General features: G+C 43.1%; 1 protein-coding gene across 5 annotated transcripts in view; it reads left to right on the top strand.

Annotated features, from left to right (window-relative positions):
• The window catches only part of LOC147031158 (rho GTPase-activating protein 32-like), an 86,472-nt gene that overhangs the window by 61,647 nt on the left and 11,684 nt on the right, over positions 1-13,141 (top strand). For all 5 annotated transcript variants that reach the window (XM_085875940.1, XM_085875941.1, XM_085875942.1 and 2 more), the window contains 7 exons: positions 4,376-4,463; positions 4,814-4,963; positions 5,167-5,269; positions 11,077-11,221; positions 11,321-11,403; positions 12,019-12,126; positions 12,481-12,626. In XM_085875940.1, coding sequence (XP_085732066.1) covers positions 4,376-4,463; positions 4,814-4,963; positions 5,167-5,269; positions 11,077-11,221; positions 11,321-11,403; positions 12,019-12,126; positions 12,481-12,626 — 823 coding nt within the window. The remainder of the gene's footprint in view (positions 1-4,375; positions 4,464-4,813; positions 4,964-5,166; positions 5,270-11,076; positions 11,222-11,320; positions 11,404-12,018; positions 12,127-12,480; positions 12,627-13,141) is intronic.

Here is a 13,141-nt window from a genome sequence, read left to right as displayed (position 1 = left end):
TAATACCAATTACAAAATTAAGAGTACAAAGGTCAAGGTCGAGGTCATGAAAAGGTCAAAATCGTCATTTTGCCATAGTGCGGTTGATTTTTATCCAATTTGCATGCAACCAATGCCAAAATGTTGTGAATTCAATGCCCAATCTTGTGATATACGATATGACACAGGAAATTTAATGTTTTTAAGCCATCATAACACATATGAGATGGCAGATGTGGTATAGGATTAAATACCCTCACAATCAATGGTTTCTGGGGGGGGGCAAAATGTAGCGTTGGCGAAGGTATGCGCTCTACTGAGTGCCCGTTCTAGTTTAAATTTTTTTATTTTTTTAAACTATTGTCGTAATCATTATTTTAGTAAAATTGAAGTAACACTGCGTGGTTATCATGCTCTATGAACTCTCTAGTTTTTCATGCAATTAATTCACCTTTATTAGACCTTTTAGTACTTGAAGTACTGTCACGAGTAAAATAGTTGTAAAGGTCCCCATGATGTGTGCTGATTGCATGTCTGACAGAAGGTAATTTCTTTATTTTACTTGCAGTTAAAACACTTCCTCAGTGTAACATAAATAGTGTTTTGAACCCTCGGGTTAATTGTGCATAAAGGCACTGAAAACATGATGGTGAAACATTATTACAACTCGAATATCGCGAACGCAACACGTCCATTCGCTCTGTCTTGTTGAAAACTCGAATTACCTATTCAAACAGAAAAATCAAATACATTCGTGCATTACACTCGTGCCGTCTCGTGCAAATCTCTCATCACGTATTCAAACAAATACGTATGGTACACTCATGCAGTCTCATAAAAATCTCGAATCGTGTATGTTACTCTCGCACCGTCTCGAGTAAATCTCGAATCACTTACGTTGCACTCATGCCCTCTTATGGAAATCTCTCATCGCATACGTTACTCTCGTGTACGCAAATCTCAAATCACGTGCTGTACGTTGTACTTGTGCCGTCTTGTGCAGATATACAATCACTTGCATCACTCTTGTGCTGTCCCGTGTAAATCTCCAATCACGTACGTTACTCTTGCACCGTCTCGTGCTTATCTCTAATCACTTACGCTACTCTCATGCCGATATGTGCAAGTCTCTAATCACGTACGTAACACTAATGCCATTTCCTGTGAATTTATTTTGGTGTCAGTCTGTTGTGTAGGCCAGCCAGGACCATTCTCCTTTTTGGTAACGAGCTGTCCGGGTAAACATTCACTCTCAATACTCTCTGAAGATGTTCCACCTCTCTAATCTTGTCTTTGTTGGTCGATGGTAACTCGCGTGCTCTTTTTGAGATGGTGTGTACAACAGTTCTTTTGTGCTCCATTAGATGACAGGAATTTAAATTGAGGTAGCGGTCAGTGTGTGTGGGCTTTCTGTACACTGTGAACTTTAACACCCCTTTGGGATCCCTTGTTTTGAGAATGTCTAGGAATGGGAGGGCCCCATTTTTCTCCTCTTCGAGGCTAAATCGATAAGCCCACGTTCACCTCGCAGGGGTCTTAATTCACAATTTTGTTTCAGCTTACTCAAAAAGGCTTGGTGATTTTCCACAATGACTTCTCATGACTACTTAAAGTATATAATCAGTGTATCTTCAGATTTGAGGATTGGAGATAGTGGACTAAATAGCGGTTGAAATCGGGAGTGAAATCTGAAAATTTAATGAAATTACCGATTCTTATAACTCAGTGTATTTACATATCTACTTTAAGCAAACAAGGCTGTGATCCCTCCTCCATATTTACAAATTGCCAAAGCATTAAAACATTAAATTTCCAAAGCATTTTCTACTGTTTTGAGAATTATATTGATTGAAGAAAAGATTAAGGAATGTGTCAAAGGTGTAACTTCATTGAGTGCAACGAAAATAATAACTATATTATTGCTCATCATCGAAGGCCTGATCGTCACTGTCTACATTGATAATTATCAAGTGATTATAAGTGATTATAATCGCCTGCCATGACAGCTGTTTCTCATTAACCATTTTGTTGGAGAATGTGCTTGAGTGCTTAAGCCACTTGGCGAGTGCTATACAAGCTGCTTCGTAATGGCTGCCTACTCCTCTGAGCTCTCAAGGTTAATTGTGACGAAACTTTATAAGATCCACATTTTTACCACGATACACCTTGCTAGGGGTTTTAAAGTAATTTTGTCACAATTCGTAACTTACAAACACATCAGCCACCACCTGTCGTGGAAGGGGTGGGAGTCCATAGGGAGGGGATGTGGTTGGAGGAGGCAAGGGAAGGGGTGGGAGTCAGAAGGGAAGGGAAGGGGTGGGGTGGGAGTCAGGAGGGAAGGGAAGGGGTTGGGTGTGGTGGGTGTCCGGAGGGAGGAGGTGGGAAGGGAAGGGTGGGGTGGGAGTCCGGAGGGAGGAGGTAGGCGGGGAAGGGGTGGGGTGGCTGGAGGGAGCTGGCATTGTCCTGCAATGCCAGATACCTTTGATATATATATATATATATATATATATATATATATATATATATATATATATATATATATATATATATATATATATATATATATATATCCTTTGCTCCTCTCACCAAAACTGCTGCATAAAGCAACCGAGAAGGCCTACGCAAGGTATGCGTTTTGCTGTTTGAAACCCTTCCCACAGTTCCTCCACAGCTCCAAAGATGTTCACACACAGTACACACATGAGAATCCCAATGCCACACACCCCTTCAGCTGCTGGATCTGTTTCATCGCTTATTGGCAACAACAGCACAGACAGCACAGCAACAATCAGCAACAGCACAGACAGCAATTCATACCAATGAGGCCCACAAGCATGAACCACATGCAGATGTAAAAAAGTCAAAAAAAAAAAAAATATATATATATATATATATATATATATATATATATATATATATATATAATATATCACCAAATATGCATGTGCTCCATGAGAGATATATTTAGGCCTTTGGACTCCTGGGAATATTTCACTTTCATCTCTTCATCTGGTCTTTGATCTACCTCTGCTTCTTCCAGAGCCTTCTCTCGGTCACTAATTTGTAATTTGTTCTGTCCATCGGTTGTCCGTTTATGTTTCTCAATGTCTAGCTGAGTTCCATTTAAGTTATTTGGTTGTGGCGAGAATGTTGATCTCAAAATATCAGTATTTTAAAATGATAGGCCATTGTGTGCCGGCATTCTGGCCAAATCCCCTGCCTGGAGATGTACAGTGCCTTCACAAAGATTCACAATCCTTGCCTTTTATCACATTTTGTTGTGTTACAGCCTGAAATTAAAAATGATTAAATTTTAAAAAAATTGTCACCGATCGACACAAAAAAGGCACATGACAGCATGCCTGGAGTTTTGCAAAAAGGCACGTGAAAGACTGAGCAGGAGGTAAAAGTTTCTGTGGTCTGATGAGACGAAAATTTAAGTCTTTGGCCTGAATGCAAAGCACTACGTCTGGTGGAAACCGAGCACAGCTCATCGCCCATCTAACACCATCCCTTCCGTGAAGCATGGTGGTGGCAGCATCATGCTATGGGGATGCTTTTCAGTGGCAGGAACATGGGAGACTTGGAAGGATAGATGGAACAATTAATGGAACAAAATATAGAACAAGAATGTGAAAGTCCTTGAGTGGCCCAGCCAAAGCCAAGACATGAATCCCATTGGGAATCTGTGGAAAGACTTGGAGATTGCTGTTCACCGACACTCCCCATCCAACTTGACAGAGATTGAGCAAATCTACAAGGAAGAATGGAAGAAAATCCCCAAATCCAGATGTGCAAAGCTGATACAGACATACCCAAGAAGACTCGCAGCTGTCAACGCGCCTTTGACAGCGACAACAAAGTATTGACACAGGGGGTTGAATACTTATTGACGCAAGACATTTCAGCTTTTCATCTTTTTTTTAAAGAATTTGCAAATAATTTTGAAAAATATGTTTTCACTTTGACATTATGTGGTACTTTGTGTTGATCGGTGACAAAATATTTAAATTTAATCCATTTTTATTCAGGCTGTAATACAACAAAATGTGACAAAAGTCAAGGGGTGTGAATACTTTCTGAAAGCACTGTAAGTGGGATATGCCTGGTGTTTGCTCAATGGTTAGGGTGGTAGGCTTGGGATCCTAGTCCCAAGCCCACCACCAATTTTTTTCCAGGTTTCATGCTAAGTTATAAGACCATTGTGTCGGTGATGTGAGTTGTTCTTTGCGGAGCAGATTCCTGCATGGCGATGACCGGAAAAGATTTCTATCATTTGGCGTTGTAGACAATACTTCTTTTAGACAATTATTGATATAATCAGGAAGTTATCTGAACATTCCACGGTTTATGGTATCTCTCGTGCATGTATCACATGGCTCACCGTGTCCAACAGGTAGGATTATTTCCCAGTGAATGCGTGAGGCTCATTGGGGATGGAGACGTCGAGGCCGTTGTGTCTCCAGAGCCACCATTAACACCCGGTGAGAAACCGCGGTCATCTCCTACCCGCTCATCACAAACAAAATGCTAGATATTGAAGGCACTGCTGCTTTTGAATGAATATATAATTGTATTTTGAACATTTGCAAAATGAGTTTAAATCCAGAAGTGATCGTCGTTTAGCGTCGTCGTCTCCCCTCAAATATTGTTTTGATGAATCTTGACATCACAGTCAATGTTTATGTGGAAAGGCATGTTGACCTTTCAAAACATTGAACGGCATCTCACGAACAAACCTCAAATTTACCGTTATCCTTAATCATCTGTTTGGATTTTATTTTGAGAGCATCGGTAGTTTTGTGGTTGTTTTGATTCAAGGTTGTGCACTCAGTGTCCCGGAAACACGGCAAGCTGCGCACGTTTTTGCGAAGCTTCATGCGATCCCGCCCATCCAAGCAGCGTCTTCGCCAGCGAGGAATCCTCCGAGAAAGGGTCTTTGGCTGTGACCTCGGAGAACTCTTGCTAAACTGCCGCCAAGATGGTGAGAACCACGGCCTCTGAAGTGCTTCGAGTTTAACAAGCTGCGGAGCTTGGCGGTGTAAAGTGGTTTTATCGGGATTGCGGTATTCCGATCGGTGGACCCGACTCGTAGCTATCATGTACTACTGTAACATAGGCCTGAAAACACAAGGATTAATTGGAGCTTTTATCAAAATCTTCCCTCCGCTCCCAACCACATGTTAGTTCCACAGGTGGTGCAGACTTGTACAGAATTCCTTGAGCGACATGGAGTCGTAGACGGGATATATCGTCTGTCTGGAGTTTCCTCGAACATCCAACGTCTCCGGTTAGTTCTTTTAATATGCTCTTGAAAACCCACCAAACGAGTCAGATGCTTGTGTTTGAATGTTTCATTGTTCTAAATGCATCGATTTCGTTTCGTGTACGTTCCGTACCATTGAAAGAACATATTGGCTCTTTTAGCATCTTGAAGGCGAACCTTGAATTTAAATGTGAAATGATGAGTGTGTTATAATCAAACCACGCACAAACCACACAATATTGTGCACACGCAATTCAATGGCACTTGCAAATTACTCTTATTCTTCGAATGACAACTTCAAAATGGTTCTTACATTCACATTAACGACCTGCAGTTGTGTCTGGGTACCAGATGAGTCAACCGTCCTGGAATGAAGGACAAACGGGTGCTCAGGTAAGTGATTACAGTTACAGTTGGTGCACTTTTGAGGAGGTGTTCACCATCATGATGCAAATGTATGGCCTCACTCAATTGCCGCTTCCATTTTGAGGCCTTGCTGCACTTTTCCACTTTGCTCTCTCGATAATGTAGGCATCGCTACGGCCTTCCATGCACCGCGAGGCCGTGATGCTGCACTGTGCGATGGTTGATCCGATATGTAACCAGACACCCCACGGCTCCATATCAGTGGTTGATCAAAAATTACATTACCAGAGATTGATTGGATTATGTCCGTCATCAAACGTCACTCGTATGCAACACCTGGTTCCTGGTTGCTCAATTTTCTTGGGGGCGCCGATATGCCACCAAAGCAGTGCCACCTGTCGATCACGGTATAAATTAACAATCTGTGACATCATAAGTACACAATGGTCTTCGTTTTTCAAAAGGTACAGTGGAAGATGTAAGCGTCTGCCAGTGAATGGCAGCAGATAGATTTTTAATCCTTGGGGAAGGTACAACGCGTGTATCCCCACAATCATTCTGAGCACCTACATTTTTGTCTTTGCAAGCCACTTATTGTGGTGTGGTTAAAGACTTTAATCGATTGCGGTGTCAGGATGAGTCACATTGAGGCGACATCGAAAAATAAACCTCGTCAATGACTTGGCTGAAATGTGCATCCAGAGCAGCTTTTGCTTTGTGTCTATTTTGGTTCCCGAGTCTAGTAGGTCCAGAGACTTTTCTCCAAGAAAATCGTTTCACACAAGGTATCCCCACAATGAGCCAACACAAGATGTTGAAGAATCCGATAACAAGCTATTTAACAGGATTATTACATCAATTAGTTGTTTTAATCAAGACGAGTGAAACCGGGAGAGTCCCGAGCCAGGGAGGTGAGAGTGTCCTGGGACTATGAGCGGTCGGAGTGATTCGGAATAATTTACTTTTCTACTCGTTCAAATGATAATGAAATGGAAGACCAAGAAGGAACCCGAAGAAGTAAATATTATTTCTCATTAATTATTACAATATCACAATGATGTTTGGAACGAAGCGGTCTCAATACTAGAACGGCACTCGGTGGAGTGCATACCTCCACCAGGCTCAACAGTTTAGGTTTTGTATCCCACTGATAGGCTGTATTTAAATCCAGACCTGAACTAAAATCTAACCGGCTTGTTCTTGTCACCTACCCAACTCATCCACCGAGTTTTGTCGTAATCCGACCAAAACTTTTTTGAGATTTCATGTTATCTATCGTTTTTGGTCCCCATCTAATCCTGTGGTGATGCAATAGCTCTGAAACAGCTTGCCTTCCATTCCTGAAAGGCAAATCAGACCGAAGGCAATCTCAGTGCATTCCAACAGGTCCACAACAGGCGTGTCCACTCTCAGGAGAGCCAGAAAACAACATCTGTCATTCTGTCTAACCTCAAGAATGAACTTTCAAACTTATCCCCCTCCTCTAAAACCTGGTGGCATCTTGTTAAGTCGCTCTCTCTGGTGTACGTTCCCCTTCCTTCCCTTACTGCAAATGGCATCACAGCTGACTCTGCTCGTGAGAAGGCTGAATGCCTCAATTCTGTGTTTGCTTCCAAATCTTGTGTCCCCAACTCCTCACTCTCAGTACCCATCCTTCCCTATTGTACCCAACTGCTCCTAGACTCTGTGTCTTTTGTGCCTGAGAAGGTTCTTTCAACCCTCGACGCTGACTCTGAAAGTGGTCCGCACATAATCAGATCACGTGTCCTAAAAACATGCTCTGCCGCTCTTTCACATCCTTGTCACTTGTCCTCAGTCATCTTCCATGTGCTTGGAAATCTGCCAACATCACTGCATTACATAAACAAGAAAAAGAGCGATCAGAGATTGCAGACCCTCGCCAGGACTTGTGTTGTGTGGTGTTTGTGTAGTTTTGTGTGGTGTATTTTGTGTGGCGTTTGTGTACGGGTGTGTTACGTAATGAATAAGAGACGTAACTAGAACTGCCACTTTATAAATGCAGGCAGTGATGACCGGTTCAGCCATTTCAGAGAATATGATTTTTGAAGGTTTTAAAAAAAACAAAAATCAAAATGGCTGCCGAATCACGTGACCGATTATGGCATCAAAAAAATTTTTGTGGACCATTATTTTAATCCCTAGATGATCCTCAAAAGTTTTCATCCGAATCGGATGTTGCATTCTACATATGCAATTATAACGTCATAATGAAGGCACCAATGATGTCATAACAAAAAAAAAAATCACACTCCCAAGTTTCAATTTTTTCCTTGGTGCCGTTTCAGAGGTCCAAAGTTTTTCCGTTTTTCCACCATGGCTGCCACACCACGTGACCTCTGACGTCATAATTGTCAACAAAACAATCTACATGAGTAGTCTCAGCAATGGTGAAAAATTTGCCTCGATTCAACAAGCAATTGCCGAGAAAAACACAAAAATTCTGTGCGGACAAACAGACAAACAAACAAACAAGCAGTCATAGACTGGTACTTACGAAATCGTCAACTTGACCTCTGACCTTGTCTAATAAAAGCTGTCTCTCGAGAAGGTAGCGACGCAAACCAGAAGTTTCTCCGATGATTCTGTACCAAACCATCAAAAATCTAATGTTTTGGATGTTTGACCTCACTGTGACCTTGACCTTTGACCGGTTTTGACCAAAATCTAATCAGCACCAGCCATCACCCTCCTGAATCACGTGGTGTAATTTGACATTGGTAGCTTCTTCCGTTCTCGAGTGATCGTGCCTACAAACAAACAAACAAGCAAACAGAAACGGAAGTCATCAATATACTTACGAAATCTTTAGATTTCGTAAGTAACAAACAAACGGACCCAAATGCAATACCCTCTCCTTTGGCGAGGGGAAAAGGTACAAAAACGGATCCCCTTAACTACAGACCTGTCACCTTACTTCCAATCAGCAAGGTCATGGAATGCATCATCGCAGTTGATATGAAATCTTTTCTTTTTCCAACAACGTCATTTCAGATCATCAATTTGGATTCAAACCAGGGCACACCACCTTGGACGTGCTGCTTCTACTCACCCAATAATGGATGGAGGTCCTTAATGTGAGACGTGAGATCAGGGCCATCTCTCTGAACATATCTCATGCTTTTGATACAGCCTGGCGTCCCGCCTTACTCTCCAAACTCTCTACCTTTGGCATGGCTGACTGATCCAAGAACAACTCCACACATGGCGTACTGACTTCCTCTCCTCTTGTAGACAACGTGTGGCACTCAACGGAATCTTTCATCTCCTCTCCCTGTCAAGGCTTGAGTGCCTCAAGGCAGTGTTCTGGGCCCAGTGTTTTTCCTAATCTTTGTCAATGATCTCTATGACTTTCTGGAAAATCCCCTTCAACTATTTGCTGATGACTGCACCCTCTGCCATGACATCCCTCATCCTTCAGACAGGCAGGCTGCAGCCTCTTCCCTCTCTTCGGACCTTGAAAAAATCACAAGCTGGTCAAACACTTGGAAAATGTATTTCAATCTGAACAAATCTCACACTTTCACTATCTCTCTCCGAAAGGACCATCTGGCAAACCCTCTTGACGACTTTCTTAACAATCCTCTTGAGGAAGTTCAGTCGTTCAAACTCCTGGTTCTCACTATCAGTCATGATCTTTCTTGGACAAACCACATTTCAATATTGGCCTCCAAAGCCAGCCAGCGACTGGGCATCCTCCGTCATACGAAGTCCTTCGCACTCCTGCACTTCTATCCACCTTCAAGGTTTTCATCTTTAGCTTGACACCGTGGAAACCAAGGCTTTCACGATAATTGGAATTGCCCTTGATGAAGCTGTGTCTATGGGCCAATCACTTCGCCATCGCAGACAGGTTGGTGATCTCTCTTTCTTATACCACCTCCTTTTTGGTCTTGCACCCCCCTCTGGACTTTCCGTGCTTTGTCCCCCTCCAGGTTTCTCCTGGGCTCGCCCGGTCCACCATCAGCCCCCTTCTGGTGAAACGACCTAAATCCAGGATCACTGCTCACTTCCACCCATTTGTTCCTCTTCTGTTTTTTTTCCCCCCAACCTGTAGAACCAACTTCCACACTCTCCTCAATCTCATTCTTCCCTCAAGGTCTTCAAGAAAGCTGTTCACCACCATCTCAGATTGTCTCCAATCCAAAACCATGATCTTTTTAAAAATCCTCGTTAACTTGTGTGGAAACCCCTTTCGACCCCTTTAAGGCCAGATTTTTTTTGTTGGTTTTTTAAAATCCATGAACAGACTGTGGTGCGTACACGGTGATGAATGTTGTGGTAAAGTTTCATTGAAATCCGATGTGTAGTTTCATGAAGGTGAAAGTATTTGTGGACAGATGGACTGACGGACTGATGGATGGACGACGTGCCATCCCATAAGCTCCCCGGAACTATGTTCCAGGTGAGTTAAAAAAAACAAAAGACTTTCTCACTGGTGAAGAATCACTTAAAAAAAAAACTCGAGTATTCGGATCCGAACACTGATCTTCACCAAAATCTAATCAGTTCATCCATGTCACACACCCAACCCATCCATCAAATTTCTTCCGAACCCATGCATAGCTTTTTGAGATACCTGCTCGCAGACGGACAACCAGACAAACAAACAGTGATGAAAACATAACCTCCTTTCCCATTTGGTGGAAGAGGTAATCGATTACTCGACACTGTACATCGTCGGTAAGGGGCCCATTCTGGATATTCATAGCGAACACATCGGCACGGTGTCAGGATTTATAAATCTGTCGAACAGTGCTTGTTGGGGTATCGTCTGGAAGGAGAAGGATGAACAAGGTACTTGCTTCAATTAATTCAGTTAATCATGAAGACGACGAAGTTCCAAGATTCCGTCTGAGTCGTAACAAAGACTTTTAAAATTGTACGTGTTGTTTCCTTGCTCGACACTCAGCATTTAGAGGATAAAGCATGAACAAACATCCTGAGTTGGTATCCCTTCATGGGGGAGTGAAATTTCTCCCAGTCAGTGCCCCAAACTGCAGAGACTAAGTTCCACCACCTGATGGGACCACCGGTACCCGGTATGTTCAGGGAGGTAACTTCACCCAAGGAGAGTGACCATGTTTGTCTGATATCAAGTCCTGTGTTGTCTGGTGTGTGTGCCTGCACGTGTGTGTATCATTTGTCTGTGTGACAGCTTTTCCATGACCTCAGAAACAGTGGTCCAGTTTTCAGACACAGCTTTTAAAGGCAGGTCATGTGTACGGAATCCATGTTCAGGCAAGTCGGAGGTTCACCGTTCTGTGTGACACCTGACACCAGTGCCACCATCTGGCTGTTTTGTCGTGAGATTATTTGAATGGTGAATGAACATTTTATTGAATTGCTAATTCATGATCTTGTTTGTTTGTTTTACCTTTTCAGGTGCACACAGGTAGCGTTCGATGATTTGTCATTCTTTGCGACGTTGTATCTGTCCTTTACAGGCACGAGTTTGACAGCGAGCGAGTACCGGAGTTGTCCCGCGAGCCCTTCCTTCAGGACGTTCACTCCGTGGGGTCTTTGTGCAAGCTCTACTTCCGAGAGCTTCCAAACCCTCTACTCACCTACCAGTTGTACACTCGCTTTTCGGTATTGCACTCGTTTCCGTTACGTTCTGTCGATACGCAGCCGGGCATTTTCGAGGCAGTCGAGTGGTCTCTTGACCCTTTGCACGTCGCTCTCCAACAGGATGCGGTGTCTGCTCCTTCACACGAGGAGAAGCTGATCAAAATCCATGATGTCATCCAGCAGTTACCACCTCCTCATTATCGGTACGCATGCCCATCCGGGCATTACCACCATAATTAACAACTTAGCGTCAGAAGGGGGTAAGAAGCGAATTTTCTAAACCATGAAACCACTATTGTACTGTAATATACACCACATCACTCCTCTTCTCTTCCTTCAACTTCGTTGAAACCTCTTCTGGAGTTGTTACATCAACACAACAGTTATATTTATGAATGTAATATTTCATTCATATTTGTCTGTAGAGAAACTTGCTATACCAGGCAGCAAGTGTATTATTAGGTGTTTGGGGGGGGGGGAGGGGTGGTAAGGTGATGGTGGTGTTACCGTGGGAGGCAGGGGAGTAGTGTGAGGATATATGGATTGTAAGTGTTAAAACCTATCAATCACAACACAGAGATCGATGTTGCATTATTCCAAATCGCAGGCTCGTCACTTCTGAAATCGCTCGACTTCACGGCATGGTGTCGAGCGCAAACATTTGTGAATGTCACTTTTCTTTAATCAATGTCTCTGTTCCACAAGTTCATTCAGAACTCAAAGTGTACGTGATTGAATCGCATGATGGAAGCTGGGCCTTTTGAATGACCAAATGATTCCTCACTCCATCTGTTGTGATTGTCTCATCTCCTTTCCAGTACACTTGAGTTTTTGCTGCGACACCTATCCAGAATGGCCTCCCACTCGAGCACCACTAACATGCACAGCAAGAATCTGGCCATCGTGTGGGCTCCGAACCTGCTGAGGTGACAAACGAGTTATCGGAATGCCTAGACAGAGCTATTGCATGAAAGGCAGAGAGGAAGACCCGATGAAAGCCGTTATAGATAGAAACCCTCGTGTCTGATACCATGGTGGAATCGGTACCCGTTTACTGTCCTCTTATCAGAATGTCGTGATGCTTCCATTGCTTGGAGCAACCTCTAGTATCCTCGTGCAGCCTTTTGTTCTTGGTTGGAACTTGTTGCTTTGACCAGAAACTGATAATTATTTGCTGCTTTTCCTTCTTACGTGTTATCATGCTCATCCCTTTAGCACCAACTTCCCCCATCTTTTGCACCGAGTTAACTTTTTCCCTCCCTTTCGTTCCTGTCCTTCAGGTCGCCGGCGATCGAATCGTCTGCATTCAGCGGTGCGTCTGCATTCTCGGAGGTGCGCACGCAGTCTGTCGTCGTGGAATTTTTGCTGTCGAATTGTCACCTGCTCTTCAGCAACACCTTCTCATCGGTGGCACGTCCAGCATCTGGTCAGGTTTTAAATTTGTTGCTTGGGAATCGTTTAAAGGCAAGCTAAACCTCAATTTCAAAAACGGAGTAATTGGATGTGACCGTTATCGTTTCCTTTTCATCTTGCATCCTTTTTATGGATTCAGAACCGGTCATGGACCTCCAAACTGCTGTAGGCATGACATGTCTGCCTCCATATAAACTTATGTGAAATTCGATGATGATCAGTTCTTGTATTTCTCAGCTTTTCAGGTGTGTGTGTGTGTGTGTGTGTGTGTGTTTTTATTTGTTATGTCTGGCTTCCTTCTTGGGACTACAGTGCAGTAATTGGTCTTGATTTTGATTAATTTTTTCAATTACAAAGTTAAGTTAGTTAATTGATGGTGAACTCTATATATGCAGGAAGAGGTGAGGGAGGCGCTGTTGTAAGAATAAGTTTCAGCCATTTGCTGATCGAGGATTGTTTTCGCAATTGACTGATGCAGATAACGATGGTATGCCTTGAACGAGCCGTCTTAACATGGCCTCGACACTT

This window comes from Eptatretus burgeri, chromosome 3 (assembly GCF_056783735.1).
Source record: "Eptatretus burgeri isolate ZD-2024b chromosome 3, Ebu_testis_v1, whole genome shotgun sequence".
Lineage (NCBI taxonomy): Eukaryota > Metazoa > Chordata > Myxini > Myxiniformes > Myxinidae > Eptatretus > Eptatretus burgeri.
This window is presented reverse-complemented; position numbering and strand designations above follow the sequence as displayed.